Source organism: Passer montanus, unplaced genomic scaffold, assembly GCF_014805655.1.
Source record: "Passer montanus isolate IOZ18808 unplaced genomic scaffold, ASM1480565v1 scaffold196, whole genome shotgun sequence".
Classification (NCBI taxonomy): domain Eukaryota; kingdom Metazoa; phylum Chordata; class Aves; order Passeriformes; family Passeridae; genus Passer; species Passer montanus.
The window spans coordinates 63,345-88,638 of record NW_024366547.1 but is presented as its reverse complement, the minus strand read 5'-3'; the positions used below and the strand labels follow the sequence as shown (position 1 = coordinate 88,638).

General features: G+C 47.3%; 1 protein-coding gene across 6 annotated transcripts; it reads left to right on the top strand.

Annotated features, from left to right (window-relative positions):
* Positions 1–60: 60 nt before the first annotated feature.
* Positions 61–24,841, top strand: OIT3 (oncoprotein induced transcript 3). 6 transcript variants are annotated; one of them, XM_039706707.1, is made up of 10 exons: positions 61–186; positions 5,023–5,222; positions 8,288–8,662; positions 9,053–9,163; positions 11,984–12,106; positions 14,017–14,139; positions 17,727–17,887; positions 18,559–18,974; positions 22,515–22,614; positions 24,191–24,841. In XM_039706707.1, the coding sequence occupies exons 2-10, from the start codon at positions 5,159–5,161 to the stop codon at positions 24,377–24,379; spliced, it is 1,662 nt and encodes a 553-aa protein (XP_039562641.1). In that variant the 5' UTR covers positions 61–186; positions 5,023–5,158; the 3' UTR covers positions 24,380–24,841. The 6 variants fall into 6 exon arrangements, with proteins under 6 accessions (XP_039562641.1, XP_039562644.1, XP_039562640.1 ...); XM_039706706.1 differs by having other exon boundaries at positions 91–191; XM_039706708.1 differs by having other exon boundaries at positions 183–197.
* Positions 24,842–25,294: the final 453 nt, after the last annotated feature.

The following is a 25,294-nucleotide window of genomic DNA, read 5'->3' as shown; positions in this document are numbered from 1 at the left end:
AATATTCCCTGCAGCTCTCTCCTGAGTTTCCTTCATTTCTTTTTATTTAGGTTGTGTCTTCTTGACTGACCTCACCTCACTGAGGCCGTGGTGGTGCAGATAATAGCTTTCCTGAAGAAACCTGGATGGAGATGTGGCTGCCAGGCCTGGCTGCCTAACACAGGGATCTCAGGAGCAGTTGAGATGGTGAGGTAGAGGTAGAGATACTTGGTCTAGCAAAGATCTTCCTTTGTTTGGCCAGCATAGTAGCAGAATAAGAATATATATGGGCAGCAATGCCCAGCAACCCAAAAGAGGTACCTGTGGTGTCAGTGTATTTCTATATTGCTCTCAAGTGTCGTTTTGGAGAAAAACTGGAGTGTCAGGCTTCAGTTCCTTTCTGTCTGGGCCCTTTCATGGTTTGTCATGGTGACATGTGATTTGTTCATTTCCTTTGGGAATCAGCAGTGTGTGCTTTCTCCTGACTTTATGGATTATTAGGATGAGATGTTTGGTGCAGGTTTCCATTGTGCCCATGGACTGCTTAAAAATTACCATCCATGATTAGCTAGTTTTTTAAAAAGCCAGCTCTTGTGTTTCTCAAAGCTGGAGGGGAAGGGCTGGAAGCTGTTTGTTGTCACCTGCCTTTAATCACTGCTGACAGGCCTCCTTCCTCCAGGCAGCCCTTAGAGTGCTGCTGTCCCCAGGTGAGCTGCTGCCACCCTTAGGTAAATTGTTTGGCTCAGTTGCACAAGAATTTGTCCATTTTGGCATCCAGGAGAGCAGGAGACTGTGATATCTTAGCACCACCATCTCTGTTTTGAAAACAAGAAGGTGCTGTTACAAAACTGTTCCTGCACATAAATTAATTTTGTTCTAGAGATGGTGTGGGTTACAAAAGTAAGGAGAGTGACTACACTTGTGCCCTGAAAGCCACAAGCCTCCCACTCCAGTCTCAGTGCCTTGGAATGCTAACACTGAAGGGAAGGGCAGGGTTTGTTTGCTCTCCTGATCCACGCTGTTGTATCTCAACATCAGCACACACTCTTGCAGCAACTATTTCCCCTCTGGGAGCCAGGCAGGTGATAAGGTGCTGTCCCCCTGGCAGCACTTGCAGAGCAGGCAGTGCTGCCTGAATTTTAATGTGCCACTGCATTCCTCAGCCCTGGTGAGGGAGAAGCTGCAGGGAGCATTGCAGTGCTCAGGTGCTGCTTTTTCTACTGATTTTGCCATTCTTTTGATTCACCTCTTCTGTGAGGGAGCTTTCAAATAAATGTATGGAAGTTTGGGGGTTTTTTTACAGCTTTAGGTTAAATGTAGTGTTCTCTTGAGGGTCTGTATTTTTTAGTATAGAAAGCTCCAAACTCTTAGTATCTAAAGTTTTAACATATGACCAGTTGAAAGTTTCCTGGAGAACAGCATTAAGTTCCCTCTGCCACACCCATGAGGCTGTGCCTTGCAGGCCCTTCCAGGGAAGCTGTTCATGGCTCCTCTTTCCTGAAGAACAAAGAAGAACCCCTTTTTCTTTCCCCTGTAACCCTTCCTGCCTGGCTGGCAGCAATGATGATCACCTTGCTGCAAGTTCTTGAGCTTCCATGTTGGCTTTAAGAGGCTTTGCATGATGCTCTGAAGCTGCTCTTGGCTGTCAGACCATGGCACTGAGCCAGCCATGTGGAGCTGGCCAAGCTGCCCTGTCTTTGAGCCAGTGAACCAATTTCTTTTATATCTCCTGGGCTTCTTGTGTCTGTGGAGTTATAAAAGCAAACTTCTTTCCTCTGTACCCCATTGTATGGCTTCATTTTCACAGAGGAAGAAGATTTTTGTATCTTAAGTATTCTTCTACCTATTCCAAGAGATGCTAATTATTCCTATTAAAAAACCCATCAGGCTTATGTTCTTTAGTGGCATTTAAACAGATGAAAAGTAAAATCCAGTAATGAAAATTAGACTTGCAGTGTACCTGAATCCTGAAGCAGGGGAGAACTGCTCATAGGCTGTGTTGCTGTGGCTCTGAGGGCTCTTAAAAGTTGATTTCTACTTCTCTTTCTGCCCCGACTAGTTTTGCAGTTGTTGGTGTGCTGTCTATGCCCTAATTCCTCCATGTGAAAATGGAGGAGCATGGAAAATATGCTGGGTTTGTAGGACCTCTGGAAAAACTCTCAAACACCAAATTCTGCATCACAGTGCTCCACTAAGGGAAAGGAAATAGCTGCTACTTGTAACCAGGAGTGATGTTAATGGGTTCTCAGTGTTGTACTTGTGTGGAGTTTGCTCACATTTCACTTGTGCTCCCTCCCTGCTCTCCACAGCCCTTCCCACTGGCTCCAAGTCCTGGAACAAGTTGTTTACAGCAACGAGGCCAATCTCCAAGTCCTTGACTTCAGTGCAATCCATCTCAGCTGCCTGTCAGGGCTTATTGTGAACCTGCATCCTCCAGTCAATCCCAGACAAGGCAGCCTGTCCTGTGTGCCAGGCCCTCCTCCCTCCCTGCAGCAGGAAGTGCTGATTAGCTCTTCCTCCTGCTCCTTCTAGGCAGGTTGCAGGTTCCTGCACCCAGAGCTGTGCTTCACACACTCCCAGGCATTGCTGTGTCCTGAGAGGTGGCTCTGACAAAGCCAAGACCACTGCAGCAAATGCCAAAGCATTTTTAGTCATGAGTCCATTACAGACGGTACAAGGCTCTCCAGCCAGACAATGCTTTGAAGAATTTGAGTTCATTATGTGAGGATGGTAAAGCCCTGCAGAGATCTCTCTTCCACAAGAAGGGTGATTGCCACATGCAAAATGAGCATTTTTCTTGGGTTAAAAACAGCTATGCACAGGCTTTGTAGCAGGTTTAGAAAATCCCTCTTGGGTACCAAAATAAAATCCCTGCTCTCTATTTTCATTTTGCCTTCCTTCTTCCTATCTTTTAAACAGTGCTGGTGGCTTCTTGTAAAAGATTCTAACTTGAAGCTGGTTCTTTTTGGGGTGTTGGGTGCATCAGTCTTTGGGGTGCAAATGTGGAGGTCAGGAACAACATGTTTGCTGGAGAGTACAGGTCCTACAGAATGCCCTATTGGAATTATGTCTCTCCCAGAGCATCTCCTTGCTGGGAGGTTTTTTCTTTGGGGTTGTTCCCTCCATTTATCCTCTCAGGACTGACTGTTACAGCTTGCTGAGGCATAGGTTGTTTGTGGGTGAATTGGAGCTATGAATATCACCCAAATTAACTTTCAAAGAGAAGCTGCTGATAGAAGAGTTGCCTCTGGTGCTTCTTCCCAGAAACGTTTAGAGGTAGCAGACTGTCTTCTCCAGCTTGAGACCACTTCCTTCAATTAGATGTTATGGTAACTTGGGATAGTGTCTTCTCTGGGAATGCTGGGGTGAGTCCTGCTTTAATCCACTTTTGAGAACTTGATAGGGCCTGTAGGTGCCACCTTTGAGGCTCCAGTTTGCCGTGCTGCAGTTCATTTTTCTGTGTTAATTGTCAGCTGTCAGTCACTTCCATGTACCTGTCAAAACCTTGTTATAGCAGGCTCATCTAGCAGCTACAAAACAAAAGCAGCTGGTGAAGGATGGTTCAGGGAGCTGTACACACCTGTGACACAATCAGAGCATTCCATTCAGGCTTGTCAGTTTTATTTACCTTCCATCATAAGTATGAACCAGCCTCTCAATGAAAGTGGCAAGATAGAAATTCCAGTGGCTTTCTGTGTTATTCTCTGTTCAATTTTAGTTTCTCTTCTGGGAATTCACATAGTCACCTCTTGAGGGTTATCTACCTTGATAGCTTTGTATAGTGAATCTCTTCTCTTTTCCTGTTGTTGGAAAAACCTTTCTGGTACTGCACAGCTGTCAGCACAATAGAGCCACAAGAATTTTTTTTTCCTTATGGGAGCAATAACAGTAATTTATTTGGAGATTTTTTTGTTGTTCCCTAGAGTCATTCACCACTGAAAAAAGACTGCTGGAGTGGAGTAGAGCTGCACGTGGTATTTCACTCCCAGGAGCACACCCTCACAGAGAGAGGCCATTGAGAATTTTCTGTAATGTACAGTCCCTGTAAGACAGACAAACACCCAACTCCCTGTCTTGTGCAAATTCATCATGTAAATAATGGAGCCACTTTTTCCTGCTGGGATTTGAAGTTGGTGTTATTTCTTAGGGCAGCCTGCTGCAGAAATGCAGGATGCCAAGGGAATAAAGGGAATGGAGAAATTCCCACATTTGCCTGATTTGTGATTACTGTAGGCTCAGCTGCACTCATTGCTGATGGAGAGCTCTTGGGGTGGGGTGAGAGGGGAGAACTCTTTCTGGGTTTGCTGTAGTTAAGAACACATTTCAGCATGCTGCATCTAGAGCTTGTGGCTGTCCCCTGTGACTCAGCCCAGTTTGGTTTGAGCTAGTCAGGAGAGGTTCTTAGATACTCAGTTTTGCATCAAAATTAACTTCATAATGTTGGGATTGGTTTATTTTTTCAAGACAAGAGATTGTAAGAGCACTGCAGAAAAGTGTCTTTACTTGCCTTGCTTGATAATCTTACTGCAGTGGTCAGGTTGTGTGACCAGGAGTGGCAAGGACCTCTGTGTAGCCTAGGAGCAGCTCATTTCCCTGTGGGATACCAGTCTTTCACTTTGACTGATGTTCCCATTGTAGCTCTGCTCCAGGCACTTCTCTGCAATCTGTGCTCGGAAGGATCACTGCTGCTCCTTTGGCCACTATTTCCTGCAGTTAAGGCTCCTTAGCTGGTGTTTTCTGCCTGGAGGGAGCCATGGAGTGTGACTTGTGGAAGGAGCACAGATAACAAGCACCCATCTGTTCTTCTTTTCCATCCCTTCGGGATGTCCGGGTGTCCCTGGTTAGAATTCTTCTCTGGATAAGATACTGGAGGTGTCACTGCAGGGCAGTCAGGGCAGAAAACAATAGCAGGTCAAGTCCAAAAAACAAGATTGATCAGTGAGTACCTCCCTGCTGTCAGTAAGGGGCAGAGCTGCTCTGGGGAGGTCAAGGCTGGAGCTGTAGCCCACGTCCCTTCAGCTTCTTCCTCTGATAAACTTCCAGGAGAGCAATCACACTCACTCTTCTGGAAGCCTGGACTCAGAAGCTCCACTGAGAGGGAGCCTGCAAGAGGCACAGCCTGTACAAGGACTTGGAAGCCTCTGTCCCTTGAGTGGTGGCTCTTCCTTGGCTCAGTGGGATGTTCCAGTACTTGTTTTTCACTATTTCCTTTGTCGTTCAGCTCCAGCCAGTGTCTTCGATGGGTGAGTAAAGAGGCATTGTCTTGTTTCTGTTTGCCATCTCTAAGGCAAATCTTCACGGTGAGCCTTGGTATTCTTAGGTGAAAGACTGGAAGGTGGGAGAAATATCCCTTTTGTTTGAAGGTGATGTGAAATTCCTTCCACTTGGAAAGATCCTTCTGTTACAGTGTGAAGTCTACCATGCTGGGAGAATCTCTATTACCAAGACACTGTGGGATTTTCCTCTCCCTTTGGAGGACAGACTCTTTGAGTAGACATTATGCTACCTTTCACCTGCTTCCTTGACGAATCTCAGCTGAATTTAGTGCAACAATGTAGTGCTGCTCCCTTTACTGCTTGGTTGTGCTGGAGCAGAGACCTCCGGTTCTACAATGCACCCAGGATTAATCTCTGCAGGATGGGGCACTCCCCAGTGTTTGCTGGAGCTTGATTTGTCACCTGATTTGTCACCCAGTCTAGCTGCTACCATGCCAGTCAGAGAACTAATGATAGCATCAAGCTTACAAATGGAAAAGCTTTGCTTTGTAGCTGATGCTTGTCAGCCTCAATTGCTCCGGCCACGCAAGAAGCATTGAGGAGGAAAATAATTGAGCCAAGAAAAATGAAAAGGAGTGAGCTGGAGACAGTTATTCATTTTGTGCAGACCCCCAAGCTTGTTGTTTGGGGAGAAGAGGGGAGAGGCTGATCAGTTGCTTCTCTATTTTTGTGGATCTTTTTTCTTAAAACTCAGTTTAACTAATTAAAATGAAAAAATCTGTGCTGCCAAAGACTTCTTGGTGTCTACAGAGAGGCTGGTGTGGGGCAGCACTGGCAGCCCAAAGGTGGCTGTGAGGATGTGCAGTGTTCCAAAGAGCACTGTCTGCTTTTTCTGCTTGTTTGCTTCCCCTCACTCCTGCCAGAAGCTCTCAGGGGAATGAAAGATATGAGGGAATGCTACCTCAATTCCCCTGATGTGCCTTCTTCCAGCTCCCTCTGAGCTGCTGCGTGTTCATCTCAATAAATTTGCCTTTAAATTATCTCCTGGATGCTTAGGAGACAATGTAATCTCCCTAGCTGAGCATTCCCAGAGTCTGTCTACAAAGGATATTTCATAATTACATGGAAGCTAATGAGAGTGTAGGTATTTTTAGTGCTGCCCAGCTGGGAAGCTGACAGGGCATTCCCGCTTCACCTCATTTGGCTTCTAACAACACGAAAACCTTCTCATCTCACTCAGTGACTCACCCTAAGGCCACACCAAATCCTCTGGTGGAAACCAAGGGAATGACACTGAGGGAAGCCCAGGGGAAGCTCTGTTCTACCTTTCCCTTTTGGGAGAAGTCCAAGCAGCTTTTGGAGGATGGGATTTACAGCACTGCTGCTGCTGTCTGTGGGTAAGGGCAGGCAAGCAGAGGCAGTGAAAAGGAGAGCTCAGGAGGGAATGCCTGGTGAATCCCATCAAAGACTCCCTGCTGCATTCCCCTCTCTGCTGCTCAGGAGAACCAGGCTGGTTGTGGTGGCAGTGAACCAGCTCCTCTGCGTGTCTGAATCGTGGCACTGGAGATCCCTCCATAACCAGATCCACGCTCCCTGTGCCAGCTCTGCAGCACTCCTGACCCTGGCAGCTGCTCCTGCCTTTTATGCTGGGTTTGAGACCAAGCAAAATGTATCTGTGGCTGAGGAAGGCATGAGAGGTGTTATATTTGTGAGATATTTCTTCGAGGTAGCACATCTGTGGGACAGATATTTACAAAGGACACAGCTAAATAAGAGTGACTTGAAGTCTGTTCTCTGAAGCACTTGTAGCTCCCACTTTAAAGTCAGTGAAACAAATCAAAATAATGAGCCAGGATCATTTGTGTTTCTAATAGAAAGAGCATAGTATTCCTCCCTCACCCAAACTCCATCACACTATTGTCAAAGCAGCACAGCTTTAGAACTTCAAAAGAAATGTGCTGTGGAAAGTTGAGGCTGTTCCAGTCCAAGATGCATTTTGTCAAGAGTGATTGGTTTTATTAGCCTAATTTTAGGAAATGGTAATCAATTTTCCTTACTCAGGGCAGTATTAGCATTCCTTTTGCTTAATAGGGAATTGCTTGTCATGGCTAAGTTGTGCTTAATCAGGTATTAAATTTAAGGCAAAGCGGAACCTCTGGACTTCCAGTGAGGAAGCTGCCAAATGAGGGTTAATTAGGAGGAGATTGAAAATTTAATGAACACTTAAATTCTTCATTTATATTCTCCCTATGGTACTCTCATATTTTAATTATTTGCAGAAGGTTCAGAAAAGCCTCTGAAAAGGGACACACTCCTTGAGCACTGCATGTACAGACGTGCACTTGCCAGGAAATCCATGTGTTCATGTCTTGCCCCCACACTCACTGCACTTCACTCACAAGCAGCTGATCTCCTGAGCAGGACAGGAGGCTTTGTGGGCTTGCAAGGAGCACAGCTCTGTAGGGGGTTTAACATGTTGCTCCAGGAAGGTCCCAGTCCAGGCCTTCACGCCCTCTGGATTTTAAGATAATGATTAAAAAGGTTTGGCAGCTCAGCCGTGAGGACTGACATTGCCTGTGGGTGGGTGGGTTTTAAAAGAGGCTGTATAACCTGTTTGAGATATAGTCCTTTGTTCCAAGGCTGGGAGATTTATCCGTTTTCTGGTAAATTTCTCCAAGCTGAGAGAGTTACCAGTGACTTCAGGAGGGGCTTGCAGGTGCTCAGTTAGTCTTGAACAAAGGCTCATTGTCCTAGGCTAGATCCCAGGGTGTATTTCCTATGGCAAAATCATTACCTGGACCTCAAATGTGCTTATATCTTGTTTTTTCCCTGTCAGCTAAACAGCAAGTCAGACTGTTGCATAATGTTTTAAGAGCTCTGTTTATTTATTTATTTATTCCTCCAAGACCTTTAAGACAAGCTGTCAGGATTTTCCACAAGGCAATGAGTTTGCAGGTATCACCTTTTCTCCCCGGGGCTGAGAACAGATCACAACGGTTCAGGGATGGAGAAAAAAAAACAAAAACCCTTTTGTAATTACCCATCAACAACTGGGTTTGCTATCTAGCAGCTGCTCTCTCTGTGTGTCCCAGCCCTGGACCCCTGCTCGGCCTACATCAGCCTGAACGAGCCCTGGCGGAACACGGAGCACCGCATCAACGGCTCGCACGGGCAGCCCACGTGCGACAGCGGCATCGACGGCGAGTGGTACCGCTTCACGGGCATGGCGGGCGACGCCATGCCCACCTTCTGCATCCCCGAGAACCACTGCGGCACCCACGCTCCCGTCTGGATGAACGGCAGCCACCCGCGCCCGGCCGACGGCGTCGTGCGGCGCCAGGCCTGCGCCAGCTTCAGCGGCAACTGCTGCCTCTGGAACACCACCATCGAGGTCAAGGCCTGCCCGGGGGGGTACTACGTGTACCACCTTGCCAAGCCCAGCGTCTGCTTCCACGCCTACTGCGGGCGTAAGTCACCCCTCGGAGCCCCCCTCAGTGCCCAGAAGGCTGCCTGGCTTCTCCAACTGGTGGCCTGTCCCTGGACGATCAGCGACGCGGTTTCACCTGCTTTGTTCCTCTAGCAGGATTTTTCCACAGCTGACCAGGCCTCAGTGATTTAATGCTCCCTGTGGGCCCTGTGGCTTGTCTTGGCGCGCTGCCAAAGTCAAAATTTGCATCTCTGCCTCGCAGTAATTAAACTTGATTGTTTCTCAGCAGCTTCAGCAGGTCAGCTTTTCCAACGTGGGCCAGGTCTGTAACTGAGGGGCTGTACACAGGGTGGGAAGCTGAAGGGACATATCCTGTGCTTTCCTTGCATGCTCAGGGCTTTGTGCTGACCTTGTTCTTGTCGTGCCCTAGATTTTTATGACATCTGTGATGTGGTGGATTGCCAGGACTCCTGCCTGGACACCGGTGACTGCACGTGTTCCCCGGGTACAACGCTCGGACCCGATGGCCAGACATGCCTTGGTAAGGGTGGAAATAAGCTGTGCCACTTGCTGATGCCTTTCTTCCCTTTGTTTCATTGCTCACATCTCAGTGCCTTGCCTTACAAAGCACTATAAAAAATTACGTATCCTGAGAGCAGTTTTTCCCTTTGCTGCCTAGAACCAGGACTATGATTCTGTAAATGGTTCCAAGATATGACATTCCATGACTGCATCCATTCTGGTGCCCCTGGAGCTCCATGTTTGTGAGGTTGGATTTGCTTTCTGCATGGTTCAGCTGCTGAAGGCAGTAGCAGAGTCTCTTTGCAAGATCATGGTGCAGGATTCTGTGGTATCACTGTGGTACTCAGGAAGTGCTGTGCAGTCTGGCATTAGAGATTTCCTCTCACATGTTCTGTTGAATATCTCTCTTACAAAAAAAGTTTTGCTGGCTGCTGTAGGGCTGCACACTAAACTCCATCATACTTCCCGCCCTTTTGGGACATTGTCCAGGGCCTGGGGCTTGAGGAGACCCAGAGAACTGTAAGTCCCACCACAGCTCCAGTGGTTTTAGGCAGCATGGCAAGGGAGTATTCAGGGAGCTGGCACTTGGTGGCAGAGACCAGCATGGCCAGGAGGGAGGTGAGGGCAGAGTGGGGAATGTGGGCTTTGGAGATTTGTGGGGGAATCCCATGAAACTCTGAGGAGAGAGAGTGGCTGTGGTTGTGTGTGTGGTGCTGGGGGAGAGCATCTGGACTGAGAGGTCAGGAAAATGATGGGACAAATCATGGGGCTGGGAAGGGGTGGCTGTTGGGAAGCTGCAGAGCCACACTGATGGATAGGGAGAGGAGGGAGGAAAGGGTGTTTGAGGGAGGAGGAATCTCATCTGTCACTTGATTTGATGGTGAAGCTGAAGGCAGACTTCAGCTGTCTGAAGTCGTGGCAGGTCAGTCTGCTCCATGGGGGCTACACCTGACAAAGCAGGCGTGGGTGGTTTCCTTCTTCACACACCTCGTGTCTGTGAGCATCAGGGCAGGCCCCACAGCCATTCCAGTGTGTGGAAGGAGCAGCCTGGTCCTGCTGCAGACACTTGCTCCCAGTGATTCTGGGGAAGGCTTCTGCTTAAGCAGCTCCACTTGTCTGCAGCCAAGTGGCTGACTGAGCTCTCTCAGATAATTAAAAGCATTTATTGGCTGCTTCCAGTCACAGAAGTGCCCTTGACAAGCACTAGCACTCAGTGCATGGGTGGCAGGCTCAGAGGAAAGGATTTCCTGCAGTGGGGAGGCACACAGGAGTCCTGAGCCTGTCTCTGTGTGCTGCAGCTGCTTTTCTTCCCCCACGAGCAGGATTTCTGCACTGCTGCTTCTCCTCGAGATTCCCAGGTGGCACAGCACCTCAGCTGGAATGCTCACACTGGTTCATCTACCTGCAGCCTCTCTTGTCTGGCTCCATGATCTTTCTAATAACTTTCTGTTGTGCTGATTAATTGTGCAATCACATCTCCGAGAGCAACGGTGCCCTCCTTAAAGAGAAACCAAATAAATCCCTGTTTGTCTTTCCTAAACAGGAATGTGCTTCCTTTCCCAGCTCCCCCAAAGAGGGGACTGAAGCTGCTGCAGTAATGCAGCAGAGCAGCTGTGGCTGCCCCCTCCGTGGAAGTGTCCAAGGCCAGGTTGGACAGGGCTGGGAGCAGCCTGGGATAGTGGCAGGGGATGGAACAAGATGAGCTTTAAGGTCCCTTCCAACCCAGACCATTCTGTGAAGTCTGAGCAGCTCTGTGCACCTCCCTGTGCTTCTCCTCAGTGCATTAGATCTTTAAATCCCAGAGCAGAGCAGCTGATCCTCAGTTACATTTTCATTTAGGGGTTAAATAAGGTCTTAGATTTCCTGTCATGCATCCACCAACTTGGTGCATTGCCTTTGACTTCTTCAATGCCTGAATCCATGTTCAGCTAAGCCATGGTTAAAATCAGCCCAGCACTGTCCTAGTCCAGTCTCAAGACAACCAGAAGTGCTATTTGTCACCAGTGGGGAAGAGCAAGGACAGAGATCTGTGTGTGCTGTAGAACTTGGAAGAACCAGTCAGGGGAATTTCTGGGCCCAGCCTTTGACCAAGACAATCTCTAGGCTCTTCTAACAACATCTCCATGCCTTTGGCAGTAGCCCTTTCCCTCTTCACCTTCTATTCCTAAGCACTCTTAAGCACTTTAGATTTATTTTTAGAAAGGAAAGTGTGGAGCCCGTCACGTGTGTGAAAAGCAGAGTGCTGTGGGGGTCTCCTGGACATGCTTCCTGCCTCCCAAAGCAAGGTACCAGCCAAGCCTTTGGCTAAAAATACTCAATTCATGTTGCTTGTGGAAGGAGACACCACCAGCAGCTGCCAGCTGTGGGTTCTGTGCATGTGTGGGACCACAGATACCTGAGAGAGCTCATCTCTGACCTGTCTGTTAAAATGGTGCTTTCTTTTTTCTTGGTTTTAAGTTTCTGACACCTAATAAATGCCAGATTCTAAGCTGTTTTGATGAAACCCCATGTGAACCTTAATTGATAACTTCAGCATCCTGGCCTGCCTAAGAGAAATCATTCATTTTGTGGCTCAGCAAAAACAATGTCTGTTCCTTTCTCTGTTTGATTTGCTTTTTGCACACAGAGATTAAATCAGGTTGAGAAATTAGAATCTCAGAGAACAAAGTACCTTTCAAAAAAAAAAAATAAGAAGGGCAGACAGACACAGAGCCACTTTAGCTTTTAAAAAACATTAGGAGGAGTTTTCAGAGCTTTACCAAGAGATTCAAAAGCTATTGTCAGTGTTACTACTTGCAGTGGGATTATTCATTCCATTCCAGAGCTGGTTTTTTTTCAGATGAAAATGAGTGTGAGCAGAACAACGGAGGCTGCAGCGAGTTCTGTGTTAACCTGAAGAATTCCTTCCGCTGCGAGTGCGGGGTCGGGCGCACGCTGGGAAGTGATGGCAAAACCTGTGAAGGTAAGGCTTCAGCTACCACAGCCTGCTGCAAGCTCTATAAATCATTCCCTTGCTCTCTCTTGGCTCCTTCCACCTGGGATTAAATGTCACTGATGTCACCTCTGTGCTTGCCAGAGGGTCTGATATTAAAATATCCTTCTAAGCAAGCAGAGAGAAATCTCCTTGTTGCTCTCACTGCCTTGTCCATTTCTGTTAGGATTTGCTTGTGTTTATCTCCATGGGGGAAAGGCAGCAGTGGATCTGGAAGATTGGTTGTCCAGGCAGAACTTGTTGCTGGAGTTGTTGGGATTTGATATCTGGAGATTTGAATCTCTGGAGATTTGTGTTGTAGAGTTTTGTGGGGGCAGATTTAGCAGCACTGGATTTTGGCAGCTCACATTAGGTATGGGGTAATGCCATGACATTAGACTAGAGCATGTGGATCACTTTAGCCTCCCAGGATAGAGATTGAAGAGGAGGGGTGCCAATCTGCAGACAGAAGTTAAATTTGGGATTAGGGCAGCATTTTGATCTTTGGTGTCTGTGGGCTGTGCTGCTCCGTGCAGCTGCCACAGTTCCTTCACAGTGGTGGCACAGCCAGGTTGAAAACCCTTGATAAATTTAGACTGGTAGCTTAAAGACCAAATTGTGGGCCTGATGTGCTGTCACTAACAATGCACAAACATCCCTGAGCAGAAATAGGCAAACCCAGCAGAAATTGATGTGTGCCTGATGTTTTCTGTGGTGAGCTGTGGAAAAGCACTGTGCCCCCTCACAGCATAGCTGCTGTGTGCTGTTCACAGACACTCTGGGGCCTCCGACAAGAAAAACAACTACAGATGTGCCTCACTTTTCAGCTACCCAAAAGAGCTAAATCTTCTCTCTGAGCTGTGCTGGTACATCACTCATCCAGGCAGTGACACTTTCCTGGGAAATGCTGCTGTGCAGAGTGCTCCTTAAGTTACTTGTCAAGTTGTGTGGGGCCAAAAATGGTCTGTGGGCTTTGTCCCTGCCACATGCAGCTCTCAGCTGCTGGGGCATCACATAAATGAGCTGTGCAATTTTTATTCCCTAGTGCTGCACTCTTCTGACAGGGCTGGAATAGTCTGTTTGGAAACTCATTTGTTTCTGCCATTCCCCAAGGTGGCTTTTAGGGCCTTTGATATATCATTTAATTTCCCTTCTGTACGAAGGATGGTGCCTTTCACGAGTTTAACACTGCTGCTGGGGATTTTTACAATCTTGTTAGTGAGTTTTATTTCTGAAGATGTATCCTCAGCTTTGTGAGCTGGTAGAGGATGGGAGGTGAGGTGTGAGCCACCTCACAGCTTGTTGCTAAAAAGAACAAATGCGAGAGATTTAGCTTGATTGCGTGAGTTGGTGAGGCTGAGTAGGATTTAAAGTATCTCAAAATTTACATTATGATGCTTTACCCATTGCTTTGACTCCCATGGGGTGTTTGGGCTGTTATTTTCCATGCATTGTATAGGATTGAGTATGGGATTTCTACTCTTTACATTTCAGTGAAAACCACACTGATTTCTGATGGCAGGCTCAGGGAGAAATATTTTGTATTTATGATTTGCTTATCTCATGTTCTGTTGTTTTACTGTGAACAGTAGTACTCATCTAGCATATTCATCCCAAAGGGTTGAAAAAAGCAGTTAAGGTTATTTGAAAGAAAAAAAAATCGTGATGCTAAAGTACAATTAAAAAGGGGTTTACACCTCATTTTCTCCCAAAGGGTTGAAAAAAGCAGTTAAGGTTATTTGAAAGAAAAAAATCATGATGCTAAAGTACAATTTAAAAAGGGGTTTACACCTCATGTTTTGGGAGACAAACTGTCGCCTTTGAGCTCTATTGTTCAGACTGTTGGTTGGTCAGGGGTCTGTGGGGCCTGCAGGATGTGCTGATTTCCCTTTGTTTCCCAGAAATTGAAGGCTGTCACAATAACAATGGAGGCTGCAGCCATACCTGCATTGAAGTGGAAGGCACCTACCAGTGTGAATGTCCCAGAGGACTTGTGCTGTCAGAAGACAACCACACTTGCCAGGGTAAGTCAAAAAGGGTAACAAAATCTCCCTGGCAGCCTCTGTCCCCTGAGAGAATGTCTGAAGGAACTTTTCTTCTTGTTTTTGCTGTCTTCTCTTAGTCTGTCCCTTCCAGTTGGGTTAATGGAGCATTGTTACCAATGACAGACTATCCAAAGGTGAGAGCCTGAAGATGTTGCTCTTCTGTCCAGGCAGAACAGCCACAGGGCTTGAGTCCATCTTGCATCGTGTTAATTGTTGGGCAGTGTCCCCTTATGACTAATACTGCTTGCTTTCTGGAAATCTTCTTACCTCTACTGTTTCCCACAAACATCTCCCATTATACTGCTCTGTGCACACCCCTGACAAATTTATGCTGTTAGAGCTGACATTTTCCATGCTCCAAACTTCAAACTCTCAGCTAAAGCAGTCCAGTCCCTTCCAAGAACAGGGTTAAAGAGAGAGGCATGTTTTTTTCCAAGTATGCCATTCCAGTAAGCATTCCTGTGCCTTGAAGCAGGGCACTAGCTTTGATATTAGGTGCTCCTGCTGCCCCTTGGAAAAGTGCCCAGGATAGCATCCAAAAATTGACTGTTGCTTCTGCTGTGCAGAGGCCAGGGCAGCGTTATCCTTGGAGAACCTTCCATCTGAACTTTCCACAGGGAGTCCTTCATGCTGAGTCACTTGTGCCTATGGCATGCACATGGAATAAACAAGCTCCCTGGTTTTTTGCAAAGATTTCTTTTGCAAATACATCCAGGCTACCAGCAGTCTCTGGTGTGCTCAGAGAACCTCCTGCAGTCTGATGTGCCACAGACTGCCCAGACATCAGTGGGAGGAACAGATTTGGGCTTCATGGTGGCCAAAAGGGCAGGTATGCCTCAGAGAGGAAGTTGGAATGGTTCTGCTTGATGGAATTTCTGCTTTTTAAGCTTTTTAGAAATGCAGTGCTCCCAGGGGTGAGCATTGTCCACGTGGGATCCAGCAGTGCTGGTGGGGAGGTGGAGGTTTCCAAGAGCTGTGATCACACTCACTGATTGAAGGTCTGATTGATGGATACAGCCAGAACAGAGTGGTGTTTTTCAGTCTTGGGCCCCTGAGGCAGCCCCAGCAGGGCTGGAAGTCCTGGATTACCCAGCCAGGGTTTCTGCTGCTGGTGAGAGCAGCAGCACTGCTGGGAGCCAGGCTGGGGCTCAGGATACAGCATCTCATAAAGTGAAATTGCCTGTTCTTTTGCATTCATCAATTTATGTCCCCACGCTGTGGCCTGCAGTTATGAGCAGATATGGAACTGTACCACACAATTTTTTTGTGCCATCTAATCAGGTTTATATTGGTTCAATTAACAGTACAAGGTAGGCACAGTAGCCTGAAGCAATTGGATCTGCAGCCTCTCTGCCCTCCTCTGCACTGTCTCCACGTTCAGAACAAACATTAATAATCTTCCACAGAAATCACAGTCGTCTACAGACTGCAATTTTTCCATAAAGATACTGGCCAGCAAAATATTTGGAATTTTGCAGATCATCCTAGAATTCTGTAGCCCATCCTAGTAGCCCACCTCTTCCTGAAGAGTAGGGATGAAATGCTCTTCTCCCCCATCCCCTGCCCGAATTTCTGTGCAGGTAAGCAGGGTTTATGTTTGTAGCAGTGTGTCAGGGCTCCCCAGCAGCAGAGAGCCTGTTCTGCTGAACAGTCTGTGCAGGGAGATAGCCTCTGCTCCCAGCAGCAGCACTTGGAAAGGCCAAGGAAGGAGCCAGAGGCTGGAATATGGTGCCAGTAACAACGGCAGACAGAGAAATGAGTGTTGGACTCCTCACAGAAGCTTCCTCCCAGGGGCAGGTGCTCAGAGGCATTGGTGCAAAACAGCTTAAAGTGGAGATGAGGAGGCTTTCCCAGCTCTCACAGGTGCTCTGAGGAGTATGAGGTGAAGAACTAAAAGGTTTGACTGGCACACACTGGGTGTTTTCTCAAATAGCCACAAGTTGGCTTGAGTCAAGAGGTTTCCTGCCCTTGTTTCTGTGTCCAGGTGATGGAGGGCACACAGCTCCTGCAGCTCTGAAGCACAGGGAAAATGGAATATTTTCTTTCTCCCACTTTGTGCCAGTCAAAGACATGTAGAAACAGAGAGATCCTGAACTTTGGAGAATTGCAGCTGGGATCCAGACCTCCTGCCCTGAATGTCACCTTTATAAAAGCAGTACATTTTCTTATTATCAAGGAGTGCTAGAACAGCGAGTCTTTAAACCCAGATGGAGCCAATCAGTTCTCCAAAGGATGTTCCTCTCTGTCTGCATTATGCTGTGTTCTCAGGTCCCTTTGTCTGCTCCTGAGCTGTGCTGTCTGACATGCTCAGTTATTCCCACTTGCCTTCTGCTGCCAGTGCAGGGAAGGTTAAGGTAATTTTTAGTTCTTTAAGCTTCTGTTCTAACCCAGCAGTGTCATTATGGGAACATACTGCTTTGGGCACTCTGCATACTTTTAGCATATCACTTTGAAATTATCAACTTTTAATCAAAAATCCTCCCTGAAGGTAATCAGAGGCTGTTGCAAATACCTGAGCTGGGACAGGGAAATTTTTAAAGGGAGTTGAAATGCCTGTTTTAGCATTGTGTCTTATTTCAAATATCCATAATCTTAAATTATATAATTAATGATTGAAATTAAGGGAAGGCTGGTCACAGGAATGTCAAGGACTGGGACTGCAATTAATTTTGGCAAAAATCTCAGGAAACTGGTATATTTGCAAAAAGGTTTTGTTGTGGGGTTTTAAAATACAATAAATGCAAATCCTGCAAAAGGTTTGGTTTTTTTCGGGCTGAAACCAGAATATATGCCACCAGTATGTTTGTCCTGTCTCCAACTGAACTGAATAATCCCAAGTAATATATATATACAGCAACTACTTTTTTATTGAAGATTATTCTCTCTTCTTTCCTTTTTTATTTTGTCCAAGGTCTGTTTTCTCCTGCTTCTTATGTAATGAAATTTTAATTTAAAAAATTCACACGGAGGCCTGTATTAAAATTTAAAGGTTGGAAGGAGGTGGAATGAGTGAGCTAATTGGGTTTGTTTGTCAGAGCTGAGTTTATTGCTTATAAAAATATTATTATGGCATTTTGAGGTGCTTCCATTTTAGCTCAGTATCTATATGGAATTACTCTGCCTTGTTTCAGTGTGTTCTGGGTTTGATGTAAAATCTGATTAAGGGTCTTAAAAAATAGCTTTGCCTGGGGCTTTGTGAATTTGATACCCATATCTGGTAAAGGCTCTTCCCAGGACATCACAGTGCAAGAGGTACCAACCAAATCTGTGCTGAGTGTAAAGTGAAGCTGGATAGCACAGCTAAGTTTCTGCTGCAAGTGCAATGATTGTCTTCATTGTTTTCTGAGGCATTGCTGTGGCTGGGGAATTTGAGGCAGTGGCAGCTCTGGTTTGTGTTGTGTGGGTGGGAATGCAAGATGGGTGGTTAGGTTGCTGTGGTAGGGTCACAATCATAAATGCTGTCAGTGATTCCCCTTTTATTCCCCCAGTTATATCTGGTATAGCCCTTCTCCAGCTCACTGGTATGTTTGTAGCACAGGCTGTTATTCTGGGGACTTCTTTTGCAGTTCCAGTGCTGTGCAAGTCCAGCTCTATTGAGGTGAACATCCCAAAGGACCTGGTTGGAGGCCTGGACCTTTCCCTCATCAACACTTCGTGCAAAGGCGTGTCCAATGGCACTCATGTCAACATCCATTTCTCCCTGAAGTCCTGTGGAACCGTTGTGGATGTATGTATACCCAGTGCCCAGTCTGGGATTTGGGGATTTGGCTGTGCCTTGCTTGGGGAACAAAGCTGATTTAGCTGCACCCTCAGAGCCCTTTGCCATGCAGCTGTCCTCAGAGCAGAGCTGGGCTGGAATTCCACAGTCAGGGAGCTTGTTCCATCCCCCCTCCAGCAGTGTGTGTCTGACAGCATGGGTGCTGCTTTCTGCTCACCTCCTGCTTCATCAGGGTAGAAGGTACAAGTGCCCTCACTCTTCATCCTCCTGCTAAGACAGATTCTGGTCTCCTGATAATGTTTCAAAGGTTAAACTGGCAACAGGTCAATGTACCTTAGCAGAGGGGTAGCAGAAGTGTGGTGCACTGCCAGCAGACCAAGGTCCTTAGTGGTGAGGTCTGTGAGGATGAGCAGCATCATTCTGGCTGTGGGGTGTAAATTCACAAGCTGGGCCTTCAGTGGCTACTCTGAGTTCAGCCCAGAGAGGTCTTCTGTCGGAACCCAGAGCATCTCTCTGGATGCCCTGGATGTCTCAAAGCCCTGGCAGGGGCTCGGAGACCCTGGCAGGAAGCCAAAGAAAGCACGGCCTGCCCAGAACCACCTTTTCCCCTGCTGGGGCAGAGACAAGTGACAGCCGACCCCGGCAGTCTTCCTCAATGATCTCCCCTTTCTTTGCTGCAGGTAATCAATGACAAAATCATTGCCACCAACCTGGTGACTGGCTTGCCCAAGCAGACCCCGGGGAGCAACGGGGACATCATCGTGCGCACCAGCAAGCTGCTGATCCCGGTGACCTGCGAGTTCCCGCGCCGCTACACCATCTCCGAGGGCTACGTGCCCAACCTCAAGAACTCTCCCTTGGAAATCATGAGCCGCAACCAGGGCGTCTTCCCCTTCACCCTGGAGATCTTCAAGGACAAAGACTTCGATGAGCCCTACAGGGGTGATCTTCCCACCCTCAAGCTTCGGGACTCGCTGTACTTTGGGATTGAGCCCTTGGTGCACGTCAGTGGACTGGAGACGCTGGTGGAGAGCTGCTTTGCCACTCCCACCTCCAAAATTGATGAGATCCTGAAGTACTACCTGATTCAAGATGGGTGAGTTCACTGTTCCCTCTCTTGCTGACAGTTTAGAGGGAATTGGCAGTGGGGCTGAGTTGTCTGTGTGATGCAGGAAACACTGTCCCCCTCTCCACAGCAGCCTGTCTGTCCTGGCCATAGCAATCACCAGCAGCCATCAAGCTGAAACCACCTCTCCCATCAAAAGTAATTGGGAGAAACAGTGGGAGGCAGTGACAGAGGTTCCTCTGAGTGCAGCCTTTGCAGGATGTATTTCCCTGTCACTAGCCTTGTGGATAATTGAGTTGGCTCCTGTAGAAAAGATTCTCTTTCCTGACACCCTCTCTCTGCCAGCCACAGAGTGCCAAGCCAATGTGCAGAACTCCCATGGCCATGTGCTGCTGCCAAGCAGCTGCTGCAGCAACTGGAGCAAGTTTCTTAATTTTCTCACAATGGCCTTATTACAGCACAAGCCAGAAGAGCCCATTGCTAGTCCTGGTAGGAGCTGCAGGAGAATCCCTTGCTTTACTCTCCCTGATGCCTGTCAGTGCAATAAACTCAGGGTCTTTCAGTTTGGCTGTAATTTTTTGAGGTATTTGGGGCTGGTGATCGTTCCAGGATAAGCTAAAAATAGTTTTGTGCAGATCTGTGGGTTTGCTGTTGTAGTGGTTTTTGCACCAGAGGTTTGGGGAGCCTTGCTGTGGGCTCAGCTGTGACTCCTGAGATGATCCCTCTTCTCAGACACTTCTTTGGGTGCTGAAATGACTGTACCATGCTACAGCATTGCTGCAGAGTGTTTGCAGCCTGCTGCTTAACCAGAGAGCTCTGAGGAAATGTCATAGTTGTGAGGCAGTCTGCTGTCCTCTAGGGAGGGAAATCCAGCCAAAGGAATATCTAAGACATACCCAAGAGTTGTAGCCTGAGAGTCAAGGGGCTGTGCTTGTGTAAATGCTGTATGTTGCCTGCCAGACCATTTAATGATGACAACAATCATGTCCTCAGCTGCCAGACTAAATCCTCCACTGTTACAGCTGCTGCTGGCAAGTCTGGTGTGGTTGTCTTGTAGCAAAAGGGTCCTGCAATGTAAAGTACCCAAAAATACTGTTTCCATTTCCTCCTGACAGAAGATTCAGCATTAGCCTGCTCTCCCTCCATCCTAGGCTGCAGTCCTTCTGTGCCCAACATTGCTGGCCTTTATGAGCAGATCTGTAATGGAAAAATTGATCTTATCAGCTCCCTGGCTTGCCTGTTCCTGTGGACCCTTCACAGAGTCAAGGCCTCAAACATTCATTCCTTTCTCCCCATGAGTGAAAATGATGGGATTCAAAACAGCAGCCAAAACCTGAGCTGGGTAGAGAAGGGAGGAGGCAGGAAATGTCATCTCTCGAATTCACCCCAGCAGTGGTTGAAGGATTTATGGCTCCAGCAGTCCCTTGGTACCTGCAGAGGGCATTAAAACTTCACTGAAGGGAAAAGTGCTCCACTCTGCAGCCATCACTGCAGGCCCCAGTGATTCAAAATTAAATTAGCTGAATGCAGTAAACTGTCCCTGCTCCAAACACTTCTGTAGTAACTCAGTTTCCTTCTAAAAATCCAGCCCCAAAAGCCCATGGCAATAAAGATGGGATTTTTGTATCAGTTTATGTAGGATCAGACCTGTAAGAGTTAACTGCATAGTCCAAATGGAAACACTGTTTATATTGGAGTGCATATACCTTGGACTGAGGAATGGGAAAATTCCCTCTACTGCTCTCTTCTCTGTTAATTCCCTGCCTTCTGAAAACACAGTGGAACAAAGGCAGTGACCGATGGCACAGCTGATAAACTGGAGCTCTCTGGGGCATCTGGAGCCAGGTCATGTCACTGCTGAGGTCAGGAGCTGTGGCTCAGCAGAGCACAGGGGCGTTAAGGTAGTTCCATGGCAAAGCTCATCATCTTATGCCTCAGGCTGCCCTGTTTGCTGGGCTGAGGTGGCTATTTCATTGTGCAAGCCTGTTCCTGTCAGCCTTGCAACCCTGAATAAGAGGGTCAGAGCACAGCTGCCATGGCACTGCCACTCTGCTTCCCAAACCTAAGCACATTATGCACAGGGATAGGGTGATTTTCCCCATATCCTGACCAGGCCCACCCCTTTTCCTTCCACACCTGTCTCTTCTCACCTCTCCAAAGTGGGCAGCAGGGTCTCTGGGGGTTTCCTAGCAGAGTGGGATATGGTCTGGCATCACAAATGCAAAAGGAGTTGCCCTTGTGACTCATGAGGTTTCTGAGCTGGTTTTGTCTGCGTATCTCTGACTCCTTTTTGGTGTTCTTCCATGTTCCTTCTCCCTAGCCCCAAACCAGTAGGTTTCCTTCCACCAGTGTGGAGAACCTTTGGAAAGCCTGGGATTTAGGAGACAGTTTGAGGCAGTGTCTGATAATCATCACAGTTTATGTGCTCACAAATGAGAACATGCCTGTGAGTTGACTTCTTGGCCCTGGAGCTTGGCCACTTACCTCTGAAAAGTCTTTAACTGTCATTCCTTATGATCAGATGCCTTGTTTAAAAAGGAATTTTGACAACTTAAGAGATTGCCAAATGTTGCAGTGAAGGCAGAGCTGCTCTTTTACAACTGAACATGTCAAACATCAGCATTGCTGACAATGCCATTCACATTTCTCATCTTCAGCTCGGAGCTGAAGCTTGCTGCAAGAGCAAGGCTGTGATCTATCCCAGTACCTCTTGTCTCCCACCACTGCTTTATTGTTGGGTTTTTAAAAATATCTTTCAAAGTCCACATTTTTGAAATTAACTTGCTAGAAAGGATGAGCTGCAATGCAATTTCACAGCAGCTTCAGGACCTCCCAAGATGCCCAAGGCTTTGCAATAATCAGCAGTAATTATTGAGCCACCACAACTTTGTTTGTCAAACTCTAAATAGGCTGTGATAGTTTATAAATGCACTGCACCTAGAATGTAGCTTATTATAAAAACAGCTTATTTTCCTGAAATTCTGCAACCTCTCTTGCATTGCAAGTGATGGAAAAACTGAAATCATAAATTTTTAGTGTAGTGAATTTGAGCTGTTTGACCAAATCCAGCAGGAAAAGAAATGTAAATGATATAAAGCAAAGTAAATCTGGATTTTTGTTGTTTTCATCATCTGTCATATTTTAGTAAAGTGGGTGCAGGCTGCTTCATTTTAAGCATAATTTATGTGCATATCTATGTGTATACAGTAAGTGCATGGCACATTCTGTAGTGTGTAACACTGCAGGCTGTTGCACAGGGAGGTGAAATGAGGACAGCCTCGCCTGCAGCTCGCTGGCAGTCCCTCTCTGAGGGGACTGGGCCACGTCCTTCCAGCCCTCTGCTGCTGGGCTGTTCCCTGTCTGGAGATGCTATTAGCTGTGCTGCTGTTTTCCCCCATCATTCCCCACTTTTCTCCTGTGGCCAAAGAGGAAGCAGCAGAAATGGTAGCTGAGCCTGAGAGAACCAATCCCTCCTTTTCTTTCTCTGGTTAAGTAGGCTGGAATGTCTTCTCTCTTTCTTTTTTCCATTTCTGGGAAAGCCATTAAAGCCTATCCCTCTGCTCTCCTCAGCTGTGTTTCTGATGATTCCGTGAAGCAGTACACGTCAAAGGACCATCTTGCCAAGCACTTCCAGGTTCCTGTGTTCAAGTTTGTGGGCAAAGACAACAAGGTAAGCTCAAAACTCAACTCTTAAATATTTCATCAGCTCTGATATAACTGAGGAACCTCAGCACCAAGTTGGAAAAGGGTATGGAATGGCTGACCCAAGGCAGGTGCAGCTCTGCCTGTTCAGCAGCTGCACCTTACAGGAGCCTGGCAAAGGTACTTCAGGAGAGATTGTTAAAAACAACTACAATTGAAATATGAAGGACAGTTTTGGAACATCAATGCCACAGCAGGCTAAAATCATTGCTGCTTCCAGGGTGGTCTTGGTGGACCTCTGTTTGCTCGGTGAGAGAAACGTTCTCAGTCACCAGGCACATGTCACAGTGCCTTGTCTTTAAAACAACACAGTTTTTAGTTTGGGATCTCTTCAGCCTTGTGTCTCTTGTGAGTACAGATGCCAGCACTCCAGACAGAAGGCCACCATACTGCTTAATTCAGTGTGAAACTAGGCTGTCTCTGTGGGGCAGCAGCTCTGTAGTGAGAAGACAGTGGAAGGATAATTTTAAGCCATTTTCCTAATGCAAATAGCTTTCCTTTCTGTGTTGGAGGAAAGTGAAACTAGGCTGTCTCTGTGGGGCAGCAGCTCTGTAGTGAGAAGACAGGTGGAGGGATAATTTTAAGCCATTTTTCTAATGCAAAGAGCTTTCCTTTCTGTGTTGGAGGAAGTTGGATCTTCCAGTCATTGTTATGCTCAGCCAACGCTGCCTGCTTCAAAACTTAAAAAGCTGCTGCTCCAGCTACTGGAGACCCCAGTAGGGTTAAAGCTGATGAGATCTTCTATGCAAATAGCTTTCCTTTCTGTGTTGGAGGAAATTGGATCTTCCAGTCATTGTTATGCTCAGCCAACACTGCCTGCTCCAAAACTTATAAAGCTGCTGCTCCAGCTACTGGAGAGCCCCAGTAAGGTTAAAGCTGATGAGATCTTCTGAAATTCAGAAGTTTTCCTTGGCTTTCTGATCATCCCTGCTGCCTCCAATCTGCATCCTCCCATCCTGCACAATGGATTCTGCTTCACACCTCTCCAAGTCTTTGTGGCTGCTGCTTGCAGGGATGTTGCTTCCTCTCTTGGTCATTTACAGGGCAGGGAGCAGCAGTCCTGTCACTGCCTGTGCTGTGCAAGGAGAAAAGGGAGTTGTCTCCTTGCTCTTTGCATTCTCCCTCTTCCCTCAACTTAGCCTCTCATCACCCTGTGTTCTCCTCTTTTTTCTCTTTGGTTTCCTGGCTTTGTTTTTCCAGCTCACTCGAAATTCTCTTGCACATCTCCATCAATCCTTGCGAGGCTTCACGCATTCTTGACACACAGCTCCTGCCAGTCCATGTGAACTCTTCCAAGCTGATTCCTGCCATTTTCATCCCTTCATGTGGAGGATCATTTCCCACCTTCTATTCCATGCCTCTGAGACCTCAGCCAGGCTTTCTGGAGAGGGCACACAAGCCAACAGACGGAGCGGCCGTTCTGGCCGCGGGCGGCGATGCTGGACACGGCCCTGTGCCACGGGCACGCTGTGGCACTGGCTCTGGCAGCGGTGCCAGTGGTGCCCAGGGCTGTGCACTGACCCTGCTGTGTGTCCCCACCTCAGGAGGTGTTCCTGCACTGCCGCATCCTGGTGTGCGGGGCGCTGGACGAGACCTCGCGCTGCGCCCAGGGCTGCCGCAGACGCGTGCGCAGGTCGGCCGAGCAGCGGGAGGAGCAGCAGGACAAGGAGTCTGCTCACGTGGCAAACCACCTCCTGACAGGAGGCCCCATCAGGATCGACTTCGATGACTGACACCCACCTCTGGAAGAGCATCCCTGGCCTTCCTTGTCACTGCCTTCTGTTGTGGTTGTTTGAGAAACCAGAGGTATTTGTTAGAGCCCCGCTTGAACCTCAGGACTCATTTCCTTAATTCTGTGGTGGTTATTTGTCAAGTGTTTTGGGCCCCTGAGGCAGCCCTTGGAGTGTGACCTGGACTGCAGACCAAGTTTTGGTTTTATCTGCATTTCTCCCCCAACAACCCTTTAGCTGAAGGGACCCTGTTTCTTTGTAGGCCGGAAGTGTTAGCCAACTTTGCCTTTCCCTACATCCACCTACAGGCCCCAGGACTGTTTGTCCTTGACTAAACAAATGTTATCCAAGCCCTTCTTGCATCAGACAGTACAAATAGTATCATAGCTGAGTGTTTGCTGTGCAGCTCTGTGAGTGATGCTGGAGATTTCGGGTGACTGTTAATAAAAACATGTATAAAATATATCTCATCATGTGTAAGTTCCTTGAAGCAATGCAATTGTCATTACAGGCAGCTAAAGCTTAGATCTATCACAGGCACATTCAAATGGGATTTTAAATAGCAAAAGGTATTTAATGAGATTTGAGTTTTTTAGTGGCTTTTGATAACTGTGTGAAGTTTAATAGTGTTTCCTCCTGTATTTAGTGCATCATTATTCTTCTCCCTCTTCTCCCACCACCAAAACTGCCTTTCCTAAGTGCTATTATAGCACCTTGATTGTAAGAGAGCCACCATTAAACATCTATAAACACCCCCTCCCATGTGTGCTGCTGCCAAGTGTTTGTCTGGAAGCTGTGATGCATTGCACTGATTAGCGAGGCCGTGGTTCCAGCAGAGGATTGGAGGAATGCACATTAATTGTTTATAGCAGTTATTGGTGATGTGGGCAGTTCTCAGGACAGGCTGTCCCCAGTGAG